The sequence below is a fragment of the Anas platyrhynchos genome, chromosome 11 (assembly GCF_047663525.1).
Source record: "Anas platyrhynchos isolate ZD024472 breed Pekin duck chromosome 11, IASCAAS_PekinDuck_T2T, whole genome shotgun sequence".
In the NCBI taxonomy this organism is placed as follows: Eukaryota; Metazoa; Chordata; class Aves; order Anseriformes; family Anatidae; genus Anas; species Anas platyrhynchos.
The window spans coordinates 11,600,309-11,625,529 of record NC_092597.1 but is presented as its reverse complement, the minus strand read 5'-3'; the positions used below and the strand labels follow the sequence as shown (position 1 = coordinate 11,625,529).

Below are 25,221 nucleotides of genomic sequence, written 5' to 3'. Positions count from 1 at the left end.
CCAGTGTTACTTATAAACAGCACTTTAGTATTTTTCCTAAACTGTCAGAAACAGCTTTCAGACAAACACCCATTGCATTTGTCTGTGTGGTTTCTCTGTACAGAACCTAGCAGAATCTGAAAAAAAACAGACAGAAATAAATACTCCAACAAACTTCCTAGGCACTGTATATGGACCAAACTGAAAAGCACAAATGAATTGAAAAGGAATTCCAACTTGAGCATTCATCACAGATGAAACAGACATGTTAGATGTGACTCTTACCATTTGCAGAACTGACATAAAAATCTACAAGAAATCAGGAGAAATGGAGAAGAGCTGCTGTTTTCCCTGGTGTGGGGGTATTTTTCAGCACTGGAGCAGATGCACACACACAGTTTTGCAGTACACTACAGGCATTCTGCTTTTTGGTCACAGAGGTTTGAATGCAAACATTAGATATCAGTGGGAATATATTTCTGCTAAAGGCCACTGCCTTTAAACAGTTAAAAAAGAAAAAAAAATGTTTTAACATTTCTTGACCTAAGAACTTTCAATTAGAAAGTACTTAACTTCCATCCATCTGTCCATATATATGTGTGTGTGTTTGTGTGTATGTATTTCAGTTGTATCAGAAATACATTTTTGCTTTCTGAGGAAAGCTAAATTATTACATAGAAGTCTGCCCAGTGTACTAATAAAAGTAAGGGACTGAACATTTCTGTTAACTTGTTTTAGTCAGAGTAAAGCCAGATAAAAATAAAACCTTAAACCATTCTTTAGAAAGAAACGTAATTTCCAAGTTGACTTTATCCCTTGGTTATGCACAGCTGCTTGCACAACACGGCCTGCCTGCAACGCAGGTTGTGCAGAACTGTGTGATGCTGCAGGTTTGCTGTCCAATTTTCTAGGGAAGCTTGGCCAAGTCCTCTGCTGAGCCAGCTGTGTGAATCCCCACACCCTGCGTGAGTTAGCCACATTTGTCAGCTGACTGCACTGTACATTTGGTAATTTTAAATACGTCATTGCTTGCACCATTAATATACTATTTACCACTGAGTGACTTGCTGTGCTAAATTCATCCATGGTGTAAAGAAATCAAAAAGGAGGCAGCGCAGCAGGCGAGGCTGGCCCACCAGATTTCCTTCACAGCTCTGCATTCCTAGATGAGGATTAATTATTGCACAGGAGGATTGCACAAGAGATGGAGTGGAGCAGAAAGGGTCTTCAGTCGAGTGCTTCCCTCCTTCCACTGCCGCAAAACTCTCTATGTATTACAGAGGGTGTTTACTTCTGCCTTATGCAGAAACTGTAAGATTAAGCATCTGTCTTTAGGATATACCTCATAAGTCCAAATGTTTATTGAAATCTTTCTCAGGAAGTACACCTTGTACCCAGCCTGTGATTTATAATCTCTCTGGCTCAGATCTCTCCACAGAGGCCTTAGCTCATAGACAAAACAATCTTTTGTCACTTCCTGGTGTGCCTGACCTGAGGCACTGCATTAGTTGTTCTAGGGTGTGCTACTCCCCTGCCCGCAGAGCATGGCGGAACACGTTAGCACCTTTAAATGACACATCCTTCTGCTTCCAGTGCACGGGCATCCTCCTCACATGGATTCTCTTCAAAGCAAGGCTCCAAAATGAAAAGGATAACTACTGCCCTCCCTTCATGTATCGCACAGCACAAAACACTCCCCACTTACTGTTCTCTGTCACTGCTGTGGCTCTATCAGCACACGTGGTCACTTAGGAATAATTAATGGCAAAAGCCTGGTGACACGAACAACCACGAACGTAGTACATCTTTGTCATCGTCTACCACTAATTCTCTCCTGTGGTATCACATACTCTCAAAATGCACCTTTGCACAAACACTGAAGTTAACTGTAGTCCTGCTCTTAGAATAAGGAGAAAAAGAACGAATTTTAAACTGAAAGCTCTGGAGTGATTTGAAAGAGCTTTACAGGAATGGAAATGGCTTACTAGAGCCACAGTATGCCACCAGAAGGTAAGTACAGATTGGACAGAAAATTGTCTTAAGCAACCAGAGGTTCCCTCTAGGCATGAGTACGCTCGTGTTAGTTCTTATCTCTGTAGGGCAGTGCAGAAGGTGCTGGCCTGTGGCTATCAGGAGATGAAAGCCCAGATGAAGTGCTGATAGAGCACACCCTGTATATATGTATGCGTGTGTGTGTGATATATTCTTGGTGTCAAGAGAAGGTGTCAAGCAAGGTCACTAGACCTCTACGAAACCTGGTAACTACTCATTTATAAAGCAAGAAAAGTAAGAGCCTAGAAAATACATTCCACAAGATATTAAATATTTAATTTTTACACACTAACAGAGAAGTAACCTTCAATTTACCTTTATAAATTATGTTAGCATCGAAAATCTGTATCTTTCATCCTAGATCCCCCCTCATCAACCACCTGAAGAATCAAAACCTACACAGCCAGCAATGCACCATATTTGTGCACCATGAGAAAACTTGTGTACACAGAATGAAAGCAAATATTCAGAAACAAATGTTCTTCCAGCTTATGGAAACATTACAGAATTAATAGAAGATTATTATCTTTCTGCTTATCTGACAAAATCTAATATGCACTCATGAGCCATAGCCAATGAAACAAATCCTTTATCAACTAGGACTCCAGACTTACTCTACTCCATTCCAGAACTTGTTTCTTGTACCCTGCTACAGGAAAAAAGTGGTGATTCAGTGATTGCCTAACTTTAAGCACACCCGAAGACTTGGTTTCTCCCATGGAAACATTTGAGTGCTGAAAGCTAGCAGAATGCCTGAGTGCTTGGCTGACAGAAGCGCATACAGGGCAACACGAACAACGAATATCAAAGAACTCGATTCTTGCACGCAAATGGTCTCAACAATCTTAGTGGAAAAACACAACTGAACAGCTACAGAATCAGATATCTGTGGCAATGTGATAAGGCTGTTAAAATACAAGCATACTCCAAGCCACTTACCAAAGCACTGTGACATTCCCCATCATCATTTTCTCAGTCAACCAAGGCTGAATTTGCCCTCTTGACAGGGTGTAACCCCAGCCTTGCTTTGCTGTTGGTACTGGGGTTTCTCCCCCAGTGTCTTTTTCTTCTCTTCTGTCTTAACATCTGGGTAACATTTGGTGCACAGACAAATTGTAGTGATGTATGTAAAGAGACAAACATATACAGTCATCACCACTAGTAAATCCTCTTCAAAATACTTGGAAAAAAGCTAAAAGAGCTGATGTGCAATTCACTTGAATAAGGCTATTTTAACATTGGAAAGTCACAGACAGTGACAGAAAGAAAATATAAAATTGACGGAGTGTAATAAATTCCTTTAAGGCTTATGGCTATAACAGAAATAGAGAGAGAGATGGAAAATGCTGGGAGTGTAGCTACTTAATTTGGTTGGCAGATGTCCTGCTGGCAGTTGCGAGTTGCTGGCATGTCTGTCCCTTCATTTTAACCAAGCAGAAAGCCAGTGCCTGTTTAACTCCACCACGATAGGACCAAAAGTGCTTGCAGTGTCTTTACAGCACCAGCTTTTAATCGGTCATATTTTTCTAAAACATTCAGATTTTCTTCTGGAAGTTTTCTGGATTTTAATAAGTCTTTTACAAGTTTCTATTATTTCTTCTCCACATCTGAGCTGAAGCCTCTCTGAAGAATTATGTATCCACCTTTACTACTAATGGGAACCAAACTACAGAAAAACCAATAAACATCCAAGGCTGGGACATGGTGCTTGCTATGGAAACAGCCCTTTGTGAACACTAGCGTCTCTCAATCCTTGGTTTGGGGAGAAAAGCACCGGCTGAAAGACTAATCAATCCTCAGCAGTTGCCTGTTATATCCAAGCAAACCAATTAAGCCTGCTCAAATCTGGAAACTCATTCTGACATCAACAGTCACAGACTGCAAAGTCTCACTGTAACATACAGTTTTCTCAACAAATAACTCAAAAACTCAAAAAGACAACTGACTCATGGTTTTGAGAATCAGAGGGCAAGAAAGCCTCTGAAGGCACCAGAAGAGTAAATAAAATAAAGATCAATGAAAAAAAAAAAAAAAAAGCATTTCTGTGATATGGAGTTTTTACAGTATTTTATAACCCCTTGACAAATCAACATTTTTGATTTGGATGAGAAAAGATTATACACTGTTTTTTGTGCTGTTGTTCATTAAACCGCCCTGGCACAAGACCATTCCCAGCAATCCCAGTAGCAATGGTACACCTTCCTTCTGTTCCAGGTCTGTGGTCTTTGAAGCATATCCAGATATGCTGCAGATCCACCCCTATTGCTATAACATGGTCTAGGACTCTGAGCTGCTAAAAATTCACTTAATGAACCATTATCCAAACGTCTAACCTCCTCTGCACTCATTACATGGCTGCCTTGTAGCCTTGGCTTTCATTGATGGAAATTCAACCCATAATCAAATAAGTGGAGGAAGACAAAGAAGATACTTTGAAAGACAGAAAGAGATTTATAAAAATTTAGGACTGCAAGCAGAGAAGGAAAATTAATTTGAAATATCTAATGTAGAAAGGAGGAAAATATCCAAGACAAATGCACAATGAGGATGGTGAGTCAGGCAATCAGCTTTGGCTGTGCTAATCTTTTCTGTTACTGTTTTCCTGCAAAGCATTTCTGAAACAGTTTGTTCACTTATGCAGGTACTCTGAGTAGAACCAAAACTATTGATGTCTGCCTTGAGACAGGTGAGAACTGGCCTATCTGCACTGCCACAAGCAACCTAACAAAAACTGCCTGCATGTGAACCAGACTATGGAAGGGGCACAGGAACAAGACACTTCAAGGAGCTGCTAGGATACATGGAGCTGCATCAGGCTTTGGGGAAAAAACACAACTCAAGGTTATGCCCAGTAGAAGGAAATCGAGGACCACAGGAGAAGCTGCTATGAAACAAGCTCCAGGCAGCGATGAAGATCAGGTGCGTGTTTGTGCAGCCATGCTGCCAGCAGCAGAGTTACAGGCTGATCCTATTGGAAAGCTCAGGACTACAGGTCCAGGGTGCTAATCCCCACTGGAGCAAAAGAAAGCTTCCCAGAGAGAGGGGCAAGTATTTCATTACAGGGAATGGACTCCACCTATCAAACCTAAGCATTCAAGTATTAGGATATGCAGTACACAAAGCAGATTCTGCAGAACTGTTGAATGGTTTAGAGATTCTTTTCCAGGCAGTTTACATGTATCCTACAACCCACAATCACTGTCAAAGGATAGGGAAAAAAAAAATGAGCTGTATCCATTTGTATAACTGCTGCACCAGGAGACTAGGATGTAAAGCAGTCTTGAGACCCCTGCCTGTTATCAAGGAATGCTTTCTGAAAGTTCCCACTGGCAGTGGCAACACCAGCTAGAAAGCCCCTGTCATGAGTAGAAATGCAAAGTAGAAATACAAAATGATATATGTAAATAAAGGCATAATAGAACCACAAAAATAATCAGTGATATAATACGGTGAGCATCAATTCAACACAATGAACTACCAAATAATTTGCAGATATCACAGCTCCCTGTTGGTCTGAATTTCTTTGTAACTTTCACGTCAATGTGAACGTTACATGTGTCTTCACAGAGTGAAGTCAATGCGTCTTCACAGAGTGAAGAATTTAACTTCTTTTTGGACGACAATATTTTATCCTATGAATTAGAAAAAATATTTTAAAATATGTAAGTCCAGGTTGTCTTCCAACATACAAGTTGGTATGATGTAACAAACAAAAACTTTTCTTTTTTTTGGTGACAAGTAACACCATATGACCTGGAAAAATAACCTTAATGAATACTTTGAGATATTTCAGGTGTAGTCTAAATGTCTTGGTATCAATTACTTCTTTTTGGAATAAAGTTGAAAACTGTAATAGGTAATCCCAATTTTGTCACTCATTATGTCACTACTACAGCTTTTTCCAATTTCTGAAAGCACATTCATAGAAATATTTGCAAAGAAATTCACCATTTGTTTCATTCTCTCACTGTGTTTACATGCAGCAACCTAGAGCATCTAAACTAGCTCCATAAATCTTGAGAGAATTCCATTCTTAAAACAGACCTTTTTGCAAAATAAATCTGCAGATCTTTCACCCCAAATTAATTCTTTATTCCCAGTGACACTGATAAGATTTCTGTGAGAAGAAATGTCTGAAATAGGTCTGTCCTGTGTCTGTGGTGATTCAGAGGTGATTATCAATTGTAATTTATAAGGCAGTATCTTCCATGTTCCCTAGCCAATTCTAGGCAACTGACAAACAGCACTACTACAAACAAGATCTTTTAGTTTGCTAAGTTCAGCAGCAACATTTTTTCCCTTTCTGTTTTTCATTCTTTTTTTTTTTTTGTAGTGTACTGCACTACCTTTATTCACAATCTAAACCATGTTAAATGCTTGCTAATTCCAGTGACATCATAAAAATACTTTGCAGTTCTGTGCATGAAGGTCTTTGATCATACATACCTCTGAAAAGAAAACAGACAGGATGACTAGGCTGATCCAGTGAATTACTCCTGCAAACTGTGAAGCACTTGAAACTGCAATTAACACAGTACAATGAGGCATCATTATAGGAGCAGAACGCAACTTATGTTTAGTATCATTAGTACTGCTACAACTTACATGTGGGTCAAGCTTTCTTTCTTAAAGTTCGTAATGGAAGTGCCAGAAAGGGAATGGGATGTAATGGAACACAGAACTCCAGCCCCATCAGCTGCTCACCCTAATTCAGGCCAGCACGTCAGCAGCCACAGCAATATTGCCTTGGATCTTGTACACATCAGATTACCAGTAAGCAATGACATACACATTAGGCCTTTGACAATCTGTCACTGCTGCGTGCTTTTGCTCCACACACTGCTTTACTACGAGATGTGTGACTAAATCCCACGTACCTAAAAATTCAGTTAGAATTCTGCAAGGAAGCAATGGTCCATTATTCCCACATCATTCCTTATATGCAGTCTTTGACAATTCAGCTCAGAAGAACAATAATTGTCTGGAACAAGTGATTAAAAACTACTGCTCAAACTGGGCTTTAAAAACCTTTTCACCTAAATGAATAACCAAGCTATGTGGACTTCCACACAGCTGTCCGGATATGGCAGCAAGTTCAGCAACAGAAAGAATGAATGTCATTGTTAATTGTTATGAAGATCAAATCTCAATGTATTATTTTTAGAGTTTGTGAAATAGCAGTGATTCTAACTTGTACAACATAAAAATGTGATTACTTTTGTAGAGTGTATTTCAGGAAATGTGGCTGTCAAAGGGGCAGCTTTGTCTTTAAGTAGGTTGGTATACAAGCACTTGAGAAAGCTACAGCAAATGAAATAAAACTCGAGGTAAGATAACTGGTTAAAAAATACAACTTCTTTTCCACAATCTTTTTCAGAAAGATAGGAAATATTAAAATCACTTCTGTTCAATTCATTTCAAACTCCTCCATGAAACAAAGTCTGTAAAGAGTAAACTAAAGGGGAAACTTAGAGAACGCTGGATACTGCGCACAGACATTCCATACAGGTGTTCCTCATGCACACTGACTATGATGTAGTTATTTCACTATCAGAGCGGAACAACTGAAAAAAAAGTCCTTTCAGGACCTGACTGGAGGAACACTAGCCTGAACTCACTAAAAGCATGAACTGAGAGTGTACCAAAGCCTTGCATGGGCACTCACTGGCATTAAATTGTGCTTTCATTTCATTCAACTTACTTTGCTTGTTTGCTGTAAGACTACCTAAGAAGCTCTATGGTAAGGATTGTCTTTGTGGGATTAAGTGCCTGTCTTGAAATGTGGAAGGTTTCTCAAGGTAGCTCAACTGAAATTCATTAATGACAAAAAGCAAAAAGCAGAAAGGGTCCAGTATCTGCACGACTGGCAACTCTTACTCTGGAGATCACACACTATCAAGTTTCGATTAAGGCAATGAATAGAAAAACCTCACTTTACTTCAGGGTATTTGTGAGTCTACCCTCCCTTGAGCAGACTGATGTGTGGTCCTGCAGTTTCAAAGAACTATGGTGTATCAGAAAAGTTGAAGGCAATTGATGACTCTGCACACAGAGATGCAGCTCTGCAGCAGAATTAACCAAGTCCCAAGGAACATGTATGCCATGCATTAAATCAAGCATCTTGTTTTAAAATTAAAACTCATCAAAATGAGAAAGGGCAGGAAAGAATGGAAGAAGAAATCAGGATACAAAAAAAACATTGCTAGGGGCTGCTGTTGGAGCTCTCACAACTGAGGCTCCTCTGGGGCTTGATGTGAGAGGGTTTGCTGCAGAGGAACTACTTACAGATGAAACAACAGGGAAAAATATAATATATTTACCTTTCCCATGACACTGTCTTTATAGGGTGGCATAAAGAACAAGAAATGGAAACCATCTGTAAGCTATTTTTCAAACAGTTGTCTATTGACATATAAGGCTCCAGCTGCCCCTTAGTGGACAGAAAAAGATATAGCAGACAACGATTCTTGAAAGAAAATCAGTTTCTGATGCTGCAGTAACTGGAGGAGAATGCTGGGCCCAGTGCCAGACAGTGTGCAATCAAATTGCCAGTAAACAGTAAATGTGAAAAAGTCTCCCAAACCAGAAGGTTTGCTCAAGAGTTGAATCACTAGCCCACACACTGACTGGACATTTGCCTCTTCCATAAGACTGCCCTTCAAGAATGTAATGAAAGGCTACAAAAAGGGAGAAGGCTCTTCTGCAAGAGGTGCCCATCCCTGCTCTGTGGTGGCTTGGATACCTCACTGGGATTCAGGTCGAGGCAAAACACCTAAGCTAGTCAGCAGCTGCTACTTTTATCTGGAACAGCATTCCATGTTTGTTTTACTTGTACCCTTTTTTTTTTTTTTTTAGCCCTCTCCGAGCTGTCATTAAAAGCCAAGGAGTTGTGCTTTATTTCACATTTTGCTTGAGAGAAGTGCATGGTGCAACCAAGGACTGCACTAAAAGTATGAGAGGAAAATGATGCTCTCAAAATGTCACAGTCAAAGAAACCTGACTTCTCATGCAATAGTTTTAAACATACAACCCAAAACCCATTAAAATCCCTCATTAAAAAAAAAAAAAGAGGAGACAGTAATTAATTGCCATCTACAATGTGGAACAGCAGTTACTACAAACAAAATTGGCAGTGATGTGCCCTAACGTATCCTAATGCACTGCTCAATTTCATATAGAATAAGGAATCGTTATAAACTAGAATAGCATGTTTGAAAAATGTAATTACGTCCTAACAGCTTATTAAAAGCTTAACGTGAGTGATGTACATTCCTTGTGACACAACTGCAATACTTCTGTTAGCCCCACCTAGACAACCCTTATCTGGTTTAAAACAAAACAGAAAGAGTTCAGCTTAGCGAAGGCAAGAAGCATGATGGGTTACGTATTAGCTAAAATGCCAAGTAGCAGCACAGAGCTACACACTCTCAGGTACTGAGAAAATCCATACAGGGCAGGGGCAGCCTCTGCACAATGAACTCACCTGGCTTCTCCAAGCATCTCTAGGCCAAGCACAAGGTATAAGCTGGCATGCTTTTAAGAGTATCACATGCACCAGGTAAAAAGAGGAGAAATGGCCCCTTAAAATACAGCCTTCTCTAAAGCAAAATAAATGGCTAAGAAAGCAGGTGCTTCCAGAGGAAAGTCTCCAAAACTCTGTTAAAAGTCTAAGACAAATCAACAGAAACAGCTTTTAAACTCTTCAGCTCTGCAGGAAGTGACAACTCTATACATGAACAGAAAAATGTGGTGGCTTAATACAGTTCTTCATTCAATTTTTAAGGACTTACACCCATCATTAGCATTCCTGACTTTTTTAGAAGCTACAGATTTGTCCAAATTTTTGGTTTCCTCATGTAAAATGGTAAGCTGCCAGAGACTGCAGAAAATAACAAGTGGAGTGGAGTGGCCATGCTCATAATAACACTGTGTGTAGTACGGACAGACAGGGTTGTAAGAGGACTGGGGAAAAGTTTGGACAATGTTGTGGAAAGGCAGCTTAATCACTGATTTATCTTATAGGCCTAATAAAAAAATGTTTGCAGGTAACAATAAAATCCCTTAAACTAATCTTATTACAACTGTAATACCTAAATTTTTACAGTGAAATCTAATTTCATTAATATCAACACAAAAATCATGAAAATAAAAGGACTTCAACATTCACTTGCTCGGTTCAAAGTTGCCATATAAGACACCAGACTGTGACTCTCATGTTGTGTATTCTTGCATTTATAGGATTGTCTGAACCCCATAATTACCATTTGACATATTTGAGACTGTAGGGCAGGCTGCTCTGTAACAATTAGTGGTGGGAAAAATGTAGCTGGTATTTGTGTTCGTATCAGGTTTGTATTTTAAAAGCAAAAAAAAAAAAAAAAAGAAAGAAAGGAATGGAGGAAAACAGCAGTAAAAGAAAAAAAAAAGATGAATCGGGAAGCAAAACAACAGCATGAAAAATAGCACTGTGGAACCTGTGTAGAGTGAGTTCAGAGAATTCAGATATAGCAAAACTCCATTGAAACTATTATTTGACTCACTGTATATTAGCAGAGTAGAATGCCAATCTACATCATTTCTGTTCATAAAATAGAAAACTAATTGCAATTCCTACCCACCTTAGTATATTAAGTTAATAATATGATGGCATTGAGTACCCTAGCAAGTTCATCGTATCCATCCACATACATGTGACAAGTAGCAGGGAGATTAACGATACACTGATGACCTTCTTCTTTGCATACAGAATGTGGCTGTCCTGAAGGACAGACCTTTTCACGTACTAATGACATATGTGCAGATATCTGCATGTACAGTCTGCTTGTATCCTCTGAAAATGTGTCCTATACTGAATTTGGTCAGCAAAATAGGGGAGGGGCTGACTTCACTATACCAGGGTTCCACAAACACAGTTCTCTCCTAGCCTACTAATCATTTACATGGTAGGAAAAAAAAAATCCCCACCAACTTCCCCACCCTTTAAAAACCTCCCAGCAAGTTAAGCCTTTATTTCATTAAAATGAAAAAAAAAATAATAATAATCCTCCTACTCACACTGGAGAAGCTTTATATCTATTAGGAGTTCCAGAGTCAGAAGAATCACCACCAACACTACACAGGCTACCAGGAAACTGTTGAGACTTGCACTGAGCAAAAATACCTGCCACACAGCTGCTCGTCTCCCACAGCACGGTTTTAGCCAGTTAGATCTAAGGAAAGAAAATTAAGAGGAAAAAAAAAAAAAAAAAAAAAACAGGAAAAAAAGGAAAAGAAAGGAAAAGAAAAGAAGAAGAAGTGAAAAAGAAAGAGCGCTAATGAGCAGTGGACTCAAAATGACAACTTCTGCTGTTATGGATACACTCATCAATATTGTATATAGAGTTTGCTAAATGCACTTTTCTTGGTTTCTTTACTAAGGTTGGGCTATTTTCCAAATCGGTACACTGATAAATCCTGGTTACATCTGTCAACTGCACCATCTGATTTAATAAGCATGGCTAATCACACCTGTAACGGCCAACACTTCACTCTGGGGATCACGTGTGGCAACTTCAATGAGGTTCTCCAACCCTCCTGAGCGTATCAGTGCTCAAGAGCCTTCCAAGGCACTGAGTAATGCAACCTTAATTATCATACATGCTTCTCTTCCTGCCTCACTATTTTTCATGCACTTTTATATTGACATACATGCTGCAATCATTTACCTGTGGTTATCAAGACATAGCAGGACTCTGCTATTTGGTTCGAAGGTAATGAAGCTTCGTAAGAGCTTTCTGGGCATTGAATTTTATTGTCTTGCATCTTATCCCTGTTCTAGTATGAGAACCAGCTTAGATCTGTAGCAAAAACTATGATAGTTGGTTTTAGTACCAGTTAATAACCACTGCCCAATTAAGAGTGCAGATCATTCACTGCAATTCCCAACTGCCAACTGCTAGAACCATTTAACCTTTGCAGAAATCTTCTCTCATTCCTGGTTCGCACTTCCCTTAGTAGCTGGCAGTATATGCCCATGGGATACAGCAAGGCTGTCAGAACTTAGGAATCAGCAGCTTCAACCAAAACCAGTAGCTGAATTTCACAAGAAAACTTGCATGTTCTAGAGAGAGAAACTGCAACAATTCCTGCTGACTACAGCTGTGAGGATGAGAGCTCTGGAAGGAAGCTGATAAAACAATAAATGTCATACCAGTGCTGTGCTAATGCAGATCCACATTTTTCAAAGTGGTTGTTAAAAAAAATTAAAAAATCTGCTTTTTCTTTTGAAAACACTTGTATTAGGAATCATAGAAATTCAGAAACATATTAGTAATCATATGAGGTCCAAAACATAAAGCCCATCCTGCTGCCTTTTTTTCCTCTTAAAATTCTCCCATAGCTTAACTTTGACATAGTATTTATCATATAATTTCTCATCTCAGTGTTTTGTAATGTTCTTGTACTGGCCCAGCTCTGGAAGTTCTGACACTATTTTCAAAGCCCTGTAAACACGCATTAACTAATAAAGAGCTGGCGTGAATTACTGGCTCAGCTATAATTGCAAGCACGCGAGCTGTAATGAGGTAACCACGCTGTCTGAACTAAAACGTCAATATGCAGAAATCAGCGGCATGCAAGATACTGAGCAATTCCACATAAATAGCTCTAGATACACCAACTCCTGTTACAAACAAACAGAAAAACATCACAAAACATTCCCTGACATAGCCACACTTAAAAATGGGGGAGAAAGTAGAGATGCTAAACAGTGCTCGGAGACTTGGCACTTTCAAGCAGCTTCTCTGAACTGAGTGTATCAGCTAAATACTTGTACACAGAGCTGCCTGATTACCTACCCTTAAAAGACCTTCTCAATTGACTCTCAAAACCTCCAAGAAGATTTGGCAGGTGTTACTATCTGGAACTTGCCCTTAGTTCAATTGCATTAAGGTTCTAACCTGAAGCAGTACTCAAAGTTGCTTTTCTCTCAAACATTGCCAGAAAAAAAATATTGCAAGATAAAACAATCATAAAGAACTAAAAAAATACAAGATGCACTAGATTTTAAATATGTATTTTTTTAAATGTAAGGGAAAAATGGAGACTGGAATAAAGCCTTCATGCAATCTTGATTTTTTAACGGATTTTATTTGACTCCCTCTCAAAACAGGAGAGCCCATCTGTACTGCAGCTGGTATTTTTGTTGGGTTTTGTTTGTTTGTTTTCTGATGTATTTCCAAAAATAATGTGAGGGAATGGCCCTGTTTAATTAGAAAAGTTTTTAGTCCTATTCCCTTCTTACATTTATCTTCTCTTTTCCAAAAAGATCTGTTTTGCCAGCATTTTAACACTGCAGGGTAGCTTTTCCTCTGTCCTATTCTCAGAATGATCAGTAGAGGGCCTAAAAACATTCCTTTAAAAACTCCGTGTAGTCAAGATTTGCAAATACACCAAACATACCACTAAGAGTAAATCACCTGTGATTCTCAGCATGCTTTACATGCAGCCATGATAATCTTTGTTCAAGCTCATCGTTACTCCTAGAACTGCTACGGAATGCAGAGTTACTCCTCTGTCTGTGTAGCAGCAGTATCCCACCAATTCCAAAAAACTTCTGAATGAAACTATCAGCTTATGACTGAAAAAGCAACAATTTTAAGAGACCAAGTGCAGATCACCTGCATGCTTACACCTACATATCACTCACAAAATATATAATTTGATTTCAAAGATGCAAAAATGTTTGAAAATTAAGCCCTAGAAAACCACCTCCAGTTTCATATTTTAATTCACTACACCAAGGTACATTTATTTAAAGCTTGTCCTGTGAATGGACATTAGCACCTTCACATCACTGCCTAGCAAACAAGCTCTTCACAGATCTCCTCCAAGTCCTCTAAATCCACTGACACAGATGATTACATCGTGCTCTAAAAAAGGAGCACTGCGTGTTTTTTTTTGCTGGGTGCTGGAAGGATAGCTCATTGCTCCTGCTACTTCTACACAATTGTATAATGGAGTGATCTTGCCTAGTTTTTGTTTTTTTTCTTCTTCTTCTTCTTACCTCCTGTAAAGAAGAGATATAAATAATAAAAGGAACTGTGCTAGAAATGTATCTTAGATAAACCTAGTGACACACAAACCACACTGGATCCTAGTATAAAGATCTTTTCATCTCCTTTAACTCTTTAGCCTGTCTTACTAGAGTATCTCTTTCTCCTGATGTATAAGGTTTGTCTAGCCAGCGGATAAGGAATCTGGTATTTGAGGAAAACAAATCCATACCAGAATTAGAGTAGGTTTAAATTTACATTCCAAATCCTGGCCATTTCTCCTCTAATACTACGGAGCAATGCTAAGTTTAGAGTTTACACTAGAAATTCAGCCACAAATATATTCCAGAATAATAAAAGTTAAATTATACAGCTCATAAATTTATCTAGAGATTATAGAGAAACCATATGGTTTCTATATGTTAAAAAACAACAACAACAACAACAAAACTGTTATTTTGTTCAGAGGACAAATACAGCTTCTGTTAGTGTCCTGACTGTGTTGCCTGTTGATGCCAGGCACTGTTTAAGATACACGTAAAATGTCACTTGGGACAACATTACTGCATGACTTCAGTCAGGTTCTTCAGGTATCTCAGCTACTCTATATAGTAGGAGCATCATTCACCTGTCTTGCAATACCTGGGTGAAGTAAATAAATGCACTAGAATTGGAATATCTCAGTTGATGACTAAAGTTTTGTTATGGGAAATTTAAATATGTAGTGGAATTTTACCAGGGGTAATTCTTTTTAAAGATACTTTCAACACATGGCTTTGTGGAAAACCAATCTGTCACCATCACTGCTAGTATTCTTAATAAACAGCTTGGAGAAAAGAACATAAGGCAAAACTGGGAAAGGTTTAACACATTTCTTTGGTAAGGAACCACTACAAACAATTTGTTCAAGCTGTTAACAGCTGTCACTGTTTCTATTTTCTGGTCTTGGAAATAAATCCCCCCAAATCTGTATTATACCTTACCCTGCCTTTTTTTTTTGGCTCAGCAGCAAGTGTTTGCATCTCACAAGACAGATATGGTTAGAAAACAGAAGGATGGATGAGATCCAAATCACTATCTGTAGGAGCAGAAAGGCCATGGTCAGGAAGTAAGTGAAACACAGAAAGGTTAAATAACAACACAAAATCTGGCTGAGACAAAACAGACAGCAGAGCCTCACAGGAGGCCGCAAATAGCAGCTGGAGGCCTTGAGCAACTCCAGAAAGATTCCTCCAGCCTTCAACCTAAACTCACCCATGGCCAGTTTATACATATCTGTTCTCGTGCCAGTCTTGTACTTTAGGACAGTTAGCTCTTTTCCCTTGCTGGCATTTTGTCTGCAGTGCATTTATATACAGCAGTGACATCTCCTCATTTACTTTAGTCAAAGAAGTGTGTGCTTTTTGTAACACAGACACTCAGTTTTTCTGACTGCCCTTGTGAGAATACAGACAAGATGAGTGGTACATAATACTCTGGAATAGGTTTAATTACATGAATGCTTCCCAGCTCTCCCTGAAGTATCTTACTTGATGCTCCTAGGCTTGTTTCTGCCTCCTTCATAGATACATATGACACCATTTGCTCACAGGCATCCCATGATTACTCCTCTCATTAGAAAATTGCTTATTAGGCTTTGTTTTATGCTAAAGTTCTTTACTGAAATATTAACATCAGACTTAAAACCAACCTTTAAGAAGCACAAGAACAGCCACATGAGATCAGAAGAGAGGTTTGATGTCCTGTCTCCAGTAGAGGCCTGGAGCAGATGTCTCAAGATAAACACGAACAAGGCAAATAGATATACTTCCTGTTCAAGCTCTCCCAGCATCCAACTATTCTCAGCTGGAGGACTTACTGAGCCAGATGTGGTTTCTAGGCCTCTACTTAGTAACCTTCACTGAATTCCTTTTCCACAGACTTGTCCAAACTCTCCCTACGGTCACATAAGCTATTAGAAGCCACAGATCCTTTAACAAGTATTTCCACACATCTACTGCCCCCTAGGTAAAGTACCAACCACCTTTTTGTTTGTTTTCAAAAGCACCTTACTCCAGTAAAGTACCCTGGCACTTGGATTGAGGGAGGGGCTGTCACACTTTAAAGTCTGTGTCACCAATTCCACAATCTCAGTCAAACCTCACATCTACCTGCTCTATCTAGGGCTTTTCCAGACTGAAGAGCCCTAGCTTATGGAGTCATTTCTCCAACCGAAGTTGTTCTACATCTTGGATCACTGTTTTCCTTTAAATCTTTTCCAGTTTTTTTTTTTTTTTTTTTTTTTTTTTTTTATCTACCATGTCCTTTTTGACAGGGACCAGAACTACACACTCACGTTCAAGATGTGGGCAAAGCTTGGATTTATAGAGATCCACAATGATGTACTGTTTTACTCTCTACTCCTTTCCTTACAAATTCTAACACTTGGTTTGTTTTTACACTGCTGCTCAGCACTTAGCTCTCCTTCTAGACTAATAGTCCTCTTTTCCACATTTCTCCCTTATCCAATTGCTCATCCATCTTTCAGTTGTTACACCAAGCCACATCCTCTTCAAGTTAGACAATCATTCCCAGTTGTAAACCAGATAAGTCAAATCCACATCACTTCCACTCTCCAAAAGTCTTTTGCAAACAGTGGTCTGTGGGCTACATCTACTACATTTCTATCCACAAAAAGTACCTAGAAAAAGTAAGTTCTGTTGGGAAAAAAAATAAAAAAAAATTGACAACCCTAAAAAGTTTGCAAACCACTAAGCTAGATACATTTATTTATAATAGGCATTCCTTCTATCAATTGGCATTACTGATGAACGACATTAGGGGAACAGAGTCAAAGGCTTTAGGTACTAGGATAAACACAGTAACAAGCTATTGAAGACAACAACCTTTACAAATATAAATGCTTAAAAGGATCTGTAGAAGAAAAGGAAGTTTCTAAATCACTGAACATCCTTTAACACAGCCCAACATTTCATGCATGCTCTAGTGAAGAGCTGGGCACCTCTCAAACTCTGTAGCACCAAATGCTCACTTTGTGCTGCAGTGCAGGTCTTGATTTTGGACCAGAGCACCTGTGTGCAGCAGCAGTGATACAGTACCACATAGAGGACAAATCAGCACTACAGCATGTAAAATAAGTTTAAAGAAGCTGCTTTTGTAAATACAAGGAGCTTGTTCACTATAGGAAATGGTTCTGCCATCCAAAACCCTTGCACCTTATCTCTAGCTTGGACCTGATTATTCACCACGTATCGATATGGTGTGCTCCAGGGTCTTCATGAGGTGCAAAGAACCTTTCAGAAAAGGGACTGTACTTTAAGTATGCTTCCAGATGAAGACAAGAAAAGCAGAAAACAAAGGAAACATAGGAACTTAATCCATTTGAGTTCAATTGGTTAAAACACCTGTAAGCCTTGCAGAAAATATAAGTAAAAACCCTCAAAGAGATCAAAATAAAAACTAAAGCGTGAATATGAAAACCAGAAATAATGGCATACACTGGATGCAATTACAGAAGATAGATCAAAGGAACAGACGTTCTTTTTTCCCAGAATGGGTGAACAGATTCATCAAGGACAGCTTTCTACCAATTTGAAATGATAAGCTTGCAGGAATCTTTCCCGTGTTAACTTTTGAAACTGTGCATCTCTGTGTTCTCTGGTCAGTTTTGGTTTTCCTTCTTTCTTATTTCTCTCTCTATCCCTTCACACATCATTTATTTTCCCAGCTATTCCAACTGTTTCCTTCACTTTCTGGGAAGGAAAAGAAAGCTGGGACCAAACAACCCTAAGACATGATCATAAATGATTAAATTACAATGGCATGATGTTAATGTCAAGTGAATCATATTAACTGTGTCAACTCCAAACCTTTACAGCTGTTGATGTAAAACACCACATTTGAAAGCATCTTCACATTTCAAAGTTGTTTAGCATACAGAAACTCAGGAACTGCAACCCAAAACAAATACAGTGTAATTGAAAATTGGTGTACCTCCCTCCCCTTGCTTCCCAACCAGAACCAAACACAGATCGTTACTGAGAGAGGCTCACTGCCTAACTGCTTATTACTTCACCAACAGTACAGTCTATCACACAACTGACTGTAAATTCTTTTATAGGTTATTATGAATGATACCTCCTAACTGGCGTTTAAAGAAAATACGAGAAGAAAAGCTAGCGCATACCACAATCTACATGTAGACAATTTCCAAACTGTTCTCCATTGTTTTTATTGGCCATTGATGCAGAAACAGAGGAAAGTATTTTTTTTGGAGGACAGAACACTTGACAACAAAGAAATTAAGAGTGGCACTTAGAGTTAATAACATTGAAAAAGTTCCTTAGCTTTCTGGGTGATTATGCTCTTTTCACGCAAACTGAGCTCAGTGCAGACATAGACTCTCCATTAAATTCACAGACACAAAGAAATTCTGCTTTTGGTATACACATATCATCTAATCTGTTGCAGATATGTTAGAAATGAATGGTGGTCTGGGCACCCAAGGCACAGTTTTGGAGTTAATCATGGAGCATATCACAGAGCAGCAGTATCTAAGGACAGTTAAATGAGTTATCTGCAAGGCAGGTAAGCAGGACTAATGAGTAACAAACATCATTCTCATATCGGTTCTGAGAACCAGGCTACTATTTATTCACAGGGCTCTGCTGCATGGAGGAGACAGACCTTTGTAAACACAAATCATTACAGTCACATAAAATTAAAAGTGTTTTAGTTACGGACTGCTGGCATTCATCAGAACACGTGCTTTTCCTGAAAAGGCAGAACCCCGGTTGCATTAATGCGGGGCACAGCAGCCTTGCTGCAGCTAGGAAGCAAGGCAGATGCAGCAGCCCCCCTACCCCACACTGCAGCGTGCAGAGACCACAGGCAGCTCACTGCTTCTGACTGAGAGGAGGGCAATGCCAGCCAGAGAAAGTTTTTTTCCTGCCTAATAGTTACACTTTTACTACTTACAGGTGTATTTCAGGGATTGACTTTGTGTCATAAAATCTGCAGTCCTTTCTTTGTTGCTTAGTGCATGGATCATAGTTGTAAACTGAATTTCTGATGGAAATAGCTCAAACTTCCTACATAATTCCTTTGGTAACATTGAGAGATGGAAACTGCCTGCCCTGAGCATTTGATACAATAGAGCAAAGCCACATCAAACTGCGCTAAATAAGGCTTTGATTCCAGTATCTTTAAAGCCATGGGATGTCAGTTTACATATGATCTGCCTAATAAAAGACAGATCATGATTTTCTGTTTACTTTTCCTTTCTCTTCCCTCCCTCCCCTCCCCCCCCCCCCCATTTCTTGTGTGAGGGGTAGCTGGTCTGATGCCATCTGAGAGTTTCCAGGCACACAAGGAGAGCTGAGCTATCACCCACCTGCTCCTGCTTGCCTATTAATATTGGGTTTATTGAGAGAAAATCTCTCAGATAAATAAAAGCATCCCATCAACAGACAGATGCAGCTTGTGACAACCACCCAGTATTTCCCAAATCCCTACCATTTTCTTATTGCATCTTCCCAAGAAGGGGGCATGCACCAGACTTTCCTACTCAGAGCCTTGCAGTTTGAGTAAGTACAGTTTGTCTAGGTTGGCTACAGATCGAGACCAACAGAGCCATACAGAATATATGCAGGTCAGAGAGGTTGGCACCTTCCCTGCAATTCTCAGGCAAAAGTATGTAGCAGGTAACATTTGGAGGTCTGTGATAAAGGCAGACTGCCATGAGACAAAGATGAGGCCAACATCCCCTTGTAGTACTCTCCGGCATTAGCTCTACCTTCCGGTAGCTCCACTTGCAACCTGTACAGAAGTGGTGGGGGCACAGAGCTTCACAGTCATGAATATGGATACTTGCAGAAAATACAAGGACTTAAACATTTTCTGTCACTTCCTGCACTGCCATTCCCACATCATTCTCTCCAAACATGAGGGACAGGAAGCTGGCAGGTCCTGTACCAGGCTGATCTGACTCACCATGGATCCTTCCTACCCAGGTGGAAGAGAAGTGAGCCAGCCACATCTAACAAGGCCACTAGAATGGAATTAAAGCACTCTTGTAAAACCAGACATATTCCCAAACAAGCCACGAGGTCGTACGGGGACAGAATTTTACTGTTGCTTAGGGCCTTCTTGAGCTTGACTCTGCTCCTAAATTTCACAGGATCTCAGCTGCAATCAGCGCTTCTGAAAGAAAGAAGGAGCCTTTCCTACAAGGAAGATGCAGCCCTAGGACTCAGTGGAACTTACTCAGCCAAAATGCACTGAGATATACAAACTAAAGCTCTGAATTTTCTTCACTGAATCCCCTCTACAGCTGGGCAGTCTGGATGGCACCTGCTTATTTCTATTCAGAGCAATAAAGCCACAAAAGAAGTCTGTGTGAAGGAAGGGATCTCTGCTGATGAAAAAAATGATAAGTCTATTTCCACGCTTAGACTGCAAGGCTGCTCAAAAAGTCACATAGAGAAATCTGTGCACTTTGGCACAGTGAAGAATGGAGTTTCAGATCATAAAAATCTATTAAAATGCATATTTGAACAAAACTAGTATTTACTTAGCACCAAAATATCCTGAGGGTTACACCTGCATACTCAAATTAATTTTCAAGTGCCTCTTTTGCTATGCAGGCTATTTTATGTTACAGTTGTACCGTACTTACATAACCTACTTGAAATGTATTTCCCCTTGTTTGGAGTAACAACTTTCTGGAGATGTCTCACAAAGTCTAATTTGGAAAGAAATTAAAGGCAAGAGTCTTTCCTCTGTACTCTTTCCTGACTACCATACAGAATACCTGCTGAGCAGAGATCAAGCAGGTCTCTTTACTGATTTCTGAGCACATGTTAAAACACATTCAGCCACCAATAATTGGAGGCTTATTAATGTCTTCATCATGGCTCTGTATGGGTTTCTGTGAAGTGCTTTTAGATGGTTCTTACCAACAGTGGAGTATACATGTATATACATCCAGTGTAACACACCGTGCGTGGTAATCACAGAATCAGAGGGGCTAAGCACAAGCACTCACTGAACCTCTGTGCCAACAGACGTTGAACTACACTGTTCACATTCACGTTCCTGACAGCTGTGTTTTCTTTAAGACTAAAGAAAATAGCTTTTTCTTTAATAGTAATAGCTTTTTCTTTAAGCTATTGCAATTCTACTCCCCTCTTCCCCACGCACACCCAGCACTTTAGTCTATCCCAGCACTTTGCTAACCTTATTCTTCTCTTCCTTGCTGCTATTCAAGCTCTTCACTTCTTGCTCTACACTCCATGGAGATGGAACAGACTTCACTTCCTCACTGAGAAGTCCCTTATAATTTCCCCCAAAGTCTCTTCATGTGAAATGCAAACTGTTCCTTCCATCAGTCCTCTAACAGCAGGTTTTCTGCACCTCTCATCATTCTCACTGCCTAGCTCTAGATTCTTTCCAATTGACCCAACACTTTCATGAAAAAATTAGCACAAGAGCCCACCTACAGCCACTTAAAGCCTGAATCAGGCATAAGGACAACTTCTTATGTTCTGCAGAAAAACAATGCTACATAAGCTTACACTGGGTTATGCTTGAGCAAATGTTATGAACTGGTTAAGATCTTTCATTCAATAAAACTGGAGCAGTTGTTCTACAAAAACAAAGGGTAATATGCTGATATCATCAATGACCATGTTCTCACATAAGCAAACTACACAGTACAAATTATTCTGCGAAAAGTAACGATCTGTTCTGGAATTAGCAGCACTAAGTCACTATCTTTCGGTCAGGAGATGTACAGTGACATAAAAGAATCACAGTAGTTAACCCTTTGTTATCTTGAAAGCCTCCTGAAATCCCTCAAATGAAGAGCTTTCACCAGGCTGTTCTGCTTGTCTGATAAGGCTTAGTCTACTTTCCTCTGTCTGACAGAAAGTTTCCAGACTGTGGTCGAGTAGCTGCTATGAATTATGTAATTTCAAAGAGCCCCAAACCAGCATTGATCAGTTATATTCAAAAAAGTCATTTTCATTCTGAGACAGTGGTTTTAAAATGCGTTTAAGGACAACTGGCTGGCTGCTCTTCTCCAGCTGGACTTTTTTTTTTTTTTATATATATTTTTTTTCAGGCTGTGAAATTCCTATAACATAACACTAGAACATTAAATTCTGTCCTTTGCACTTACCCTTCTCTTTGGTACTCCTCATCCAAATTTGACAAAAGCTGGGACCCAGCCACAGACAGATCAAGTGCAGCTAATGGGAGATCTCGATAGGCAAAATTCACAAGCTGTACAGGAGCAATGCTTTTGGTCTCTTCTTCCACTTGTTGCGAAATTATCTCAACTTCTGAAACACTGCCTTCTATTGTAGGCCTGAAAATATAATCAGCGATAAAAAACACTTCTTTCTTTACAGATAAGCACACATATACATCTACATTATATAAACAAATATAAACAAACAAGTAAAAATAAGTTTAAGACAGTGACTTCAGTGAACCCCAAAAACCAGACAACTGAAATGGCCCTTGCAAAGACACTGAGGGAGGCATCGTTTTTGAGGGGGAAAGACCAGATCTCTCTAAACTTGTCTTCAGTACATCTCACTGAAATCAACAGAACCCTCACAGATAAAAGAGAACATTTCACTCTGCTGAAGCTGCTTCAGAAGCACTAAATAAAAATGAAAGTGTTATAAACAAACAAAAATAGAAACAATGTATGAACCCAAATGCAAAATATTTGTGCAAAACAGACAAGAACAACAGAAAGGAGGGATGCGACTACCTTACTTAGCAACTCACTGCTTTGTAACTTAAATCAGGGAACAATGAATAGTTCAGCTTATGAATTATGTATAAATCAGCTGTTAGTTACTAGATGCAATATGATCCCTCTTTCACTGTCAGTCAGTATAGCCAGATTTTTGATGGCTGGTGATTTGGTTGCATTCAACCACAAAATATCATTCTGTTACAAGTTATTTCAAAATAATTCTGAAAGCAGAACAAAGATTGAGAACTTATTTATAACAGTTATCTTAAGTAGCCATATGAACAGCTTTTAAGTCTGGACATACATTTTTCTACCAGACCACTAACATTAATGTAAACTGTATGCAAGTGTCTAACCGCAGGCATGTCTTCCATGTTTGTAAGATAGTACTTACCTAGAAACCCAAACTTGGTCAGCTAGCATACTATCTAGTACATACGAAGGATGACTTCACTTTAGGAGAAACCTTGTATGTCGAGTCCCAGTCGTAACTGATCTTTTGCAGTCCCCAGTGAATGCTACTTGCTCCTTTTGATTCAAAGTAGGGTGCAAAGATAATCTGCTCTAGCTTTCATCCAGGGAAGTTTGTTAACTTCTCAAGAAATCTCAGGCTAGTTCTCAGAGGTTTTCAACAGCAGGTGTGAAGATACTTTTTCCTTAGGGATATAGTTAAAAAGTTCACAGCACCCAACTTCCCTCTGTTATGTGACTTCATTGTGGTGATTTTGTTTTTAAAGAAGCTTATTAAAATCTTCCAGCTATTAAAGCACCCTGAATAACAGTTCATTTTTCCAGAAAAATGAATAATTTAGAAGAGTTCTTAACTCATGTATGTTGTAAGTCTGAAGATGCAGTTGAAGGAACTAAAATTTTAAGCAAAAGAGAGACAAAAACCCTATTGCTCAGAGCCTAACCATTAAACTAACCCTTTTGGATGGAAAACATTCCTAAATTTAAAGGAGCTAATCACTACCAGCATTACACAAGAAAGTTATTTGAAAAATCTGAAAATGCTGTTGTAACTCAAGTATTTGTGAGAGGAAGGCTGCGACTGTGTCATACTATGTCAGAAAGCCGAAATGAAGGGAGGCACTACCATTTAAACAACCTAAAGGCTGGTTTTAGTTTATTTTTTGCCCAGCTAATGATTGAAAGTAATGAGATTCTTGGAATTTCCAATAGAATTGTATTCGTCTGTTAACAAACAGGAATTGGAAGCCCAGAGGGAGGAGCCAATTCTAGAAATAATGTTATTTCTTTGATTTTCACCTTTAGTGCCATCCTGTGGACCTTTATGTTTACAAGTCCAAGATAAGCTGGTTCGGTTTTGCATGGAAGTCCACAGAGCAATCAAATTTTCAGTATAATAAAGGAAAAAGGAAAACGGATTAGTGCAGCCTTCCCCTCCCAAAAGTATTTACATTTGTATTTCTTAAACGGACTACATGGTAGACAGAGTCTGATGTGACCGAAAAGCAAAACAAATATGCCAACAGACTAGTGTTGGCAAGCAGCTTTGCAAGAATTGTGGTGAAAGGAAAGGAAAAAAGCAATGGGTCTGATGTAGACATGACAAAGTAGCTTTCAGCTACTGTCTCTCAGTAACACATCCAAAACACTCACTGCATTCATGCTATTTCTGCTAATTCACACTCTTCAGATAACCGACCAAATCCTACTATTCCTTCTCAAAGTAGCAACTTTCTTTCCCAGTAATACTGATGGAACTCTCTCAATATCACAACAACATTCTCCTGCAGGTAGGAATTGTTATGGTGTATTTAAAATAAGCTGTAACTATCCTTATATGGCACTTACTGAGGACTGGTCATGTTGGAGGATGCAACCCAATCAGCAGTGGTTACAGTATTTAACTGATTCCAGCTCTTTTGCACAGAAGTTCTAGCCTTCTAAGATGAGCTTTCTGCAAGAGGCAAAACAAAGTCTAAAAATCTAGAACACAGTTGGAAAAACTCCAAAGGGCTGCATTGACATTTTTGGTCATGTTGTGAGTTTGCCTATTTTATTTCCCCTGTGATTCTTTTCTAGGTGTTCTTATTCAGGTAAACTCCTCTACTTTATGGAAGGGGTAAAGCTACATTGCATTTATGTACACACATAGACACCTGCTCACATATAAACCAACAACATGTATAACAACATGTATCTTGCTTTAAGTTTCTAGACCGTTTGGAGAAATAATGAGGTGGTGGGATTTTCAAACAAAGCTCAGGGCCTCAGGAGCACAAATGCTACTGGAAGCCAAAGGACAATTTATAATTACAATTTTCAATTACAAATTAATATACTGAATAGAGATGAACGTTAGCTTTGTCTACAAAGTTTTGTTCTCCATTTTCTAATTGGAACCGTGTTCCTGACTTCTTC

The 25,221-nt window shown here is 39.2% G+C and overlaps 1 protein-coding gene across 5 annotated transcripts in view; it reads right to left on the bottom strand.

The window, feature by feature from the left end:
- Nucleotides 1–25,221, bottom strand: part of TMEM266 (transmembrane protein 266) — a 78,378-nt gene that overhangs the window by 28,543 nt on the left and 24,614 nt on the right. For 4 of the 5 annotated variants that reach the window (XM_038185055.2, XM_072043468.1, XM_072043469.1 and 1 more), the window contains 4 exons: nucleotides 24,652–24,757; nucleotides 22,243–22,431; nucleotides 11,086–11,240; nucleotides 6,478–6,551 (listed from right to left, as the gene is read on the bottom strand). In XM_038185055.2, coding sequence (XP_038040983.1) covers nucleotides 6,478–6,551; nucleotides 11,086–11,240; nucleotides 22,243–22,431; nucleotides 24,652–24,665 — 432 coding nt within the window. In that variant the 5' untranslated portion in view covers nucleotides 24,666–24,757. Of the gene's footprint in view, nucleotides 1–6,477; nucleotides 6,552–11,085; nucleotides 11,241–22,242; nucleotides 22,432–24,651; nucleotides 24,758–25,221 lie in introns of those variants that run through there. The other variant, XM_072043471.1, reaches the window with a different exon arrangement.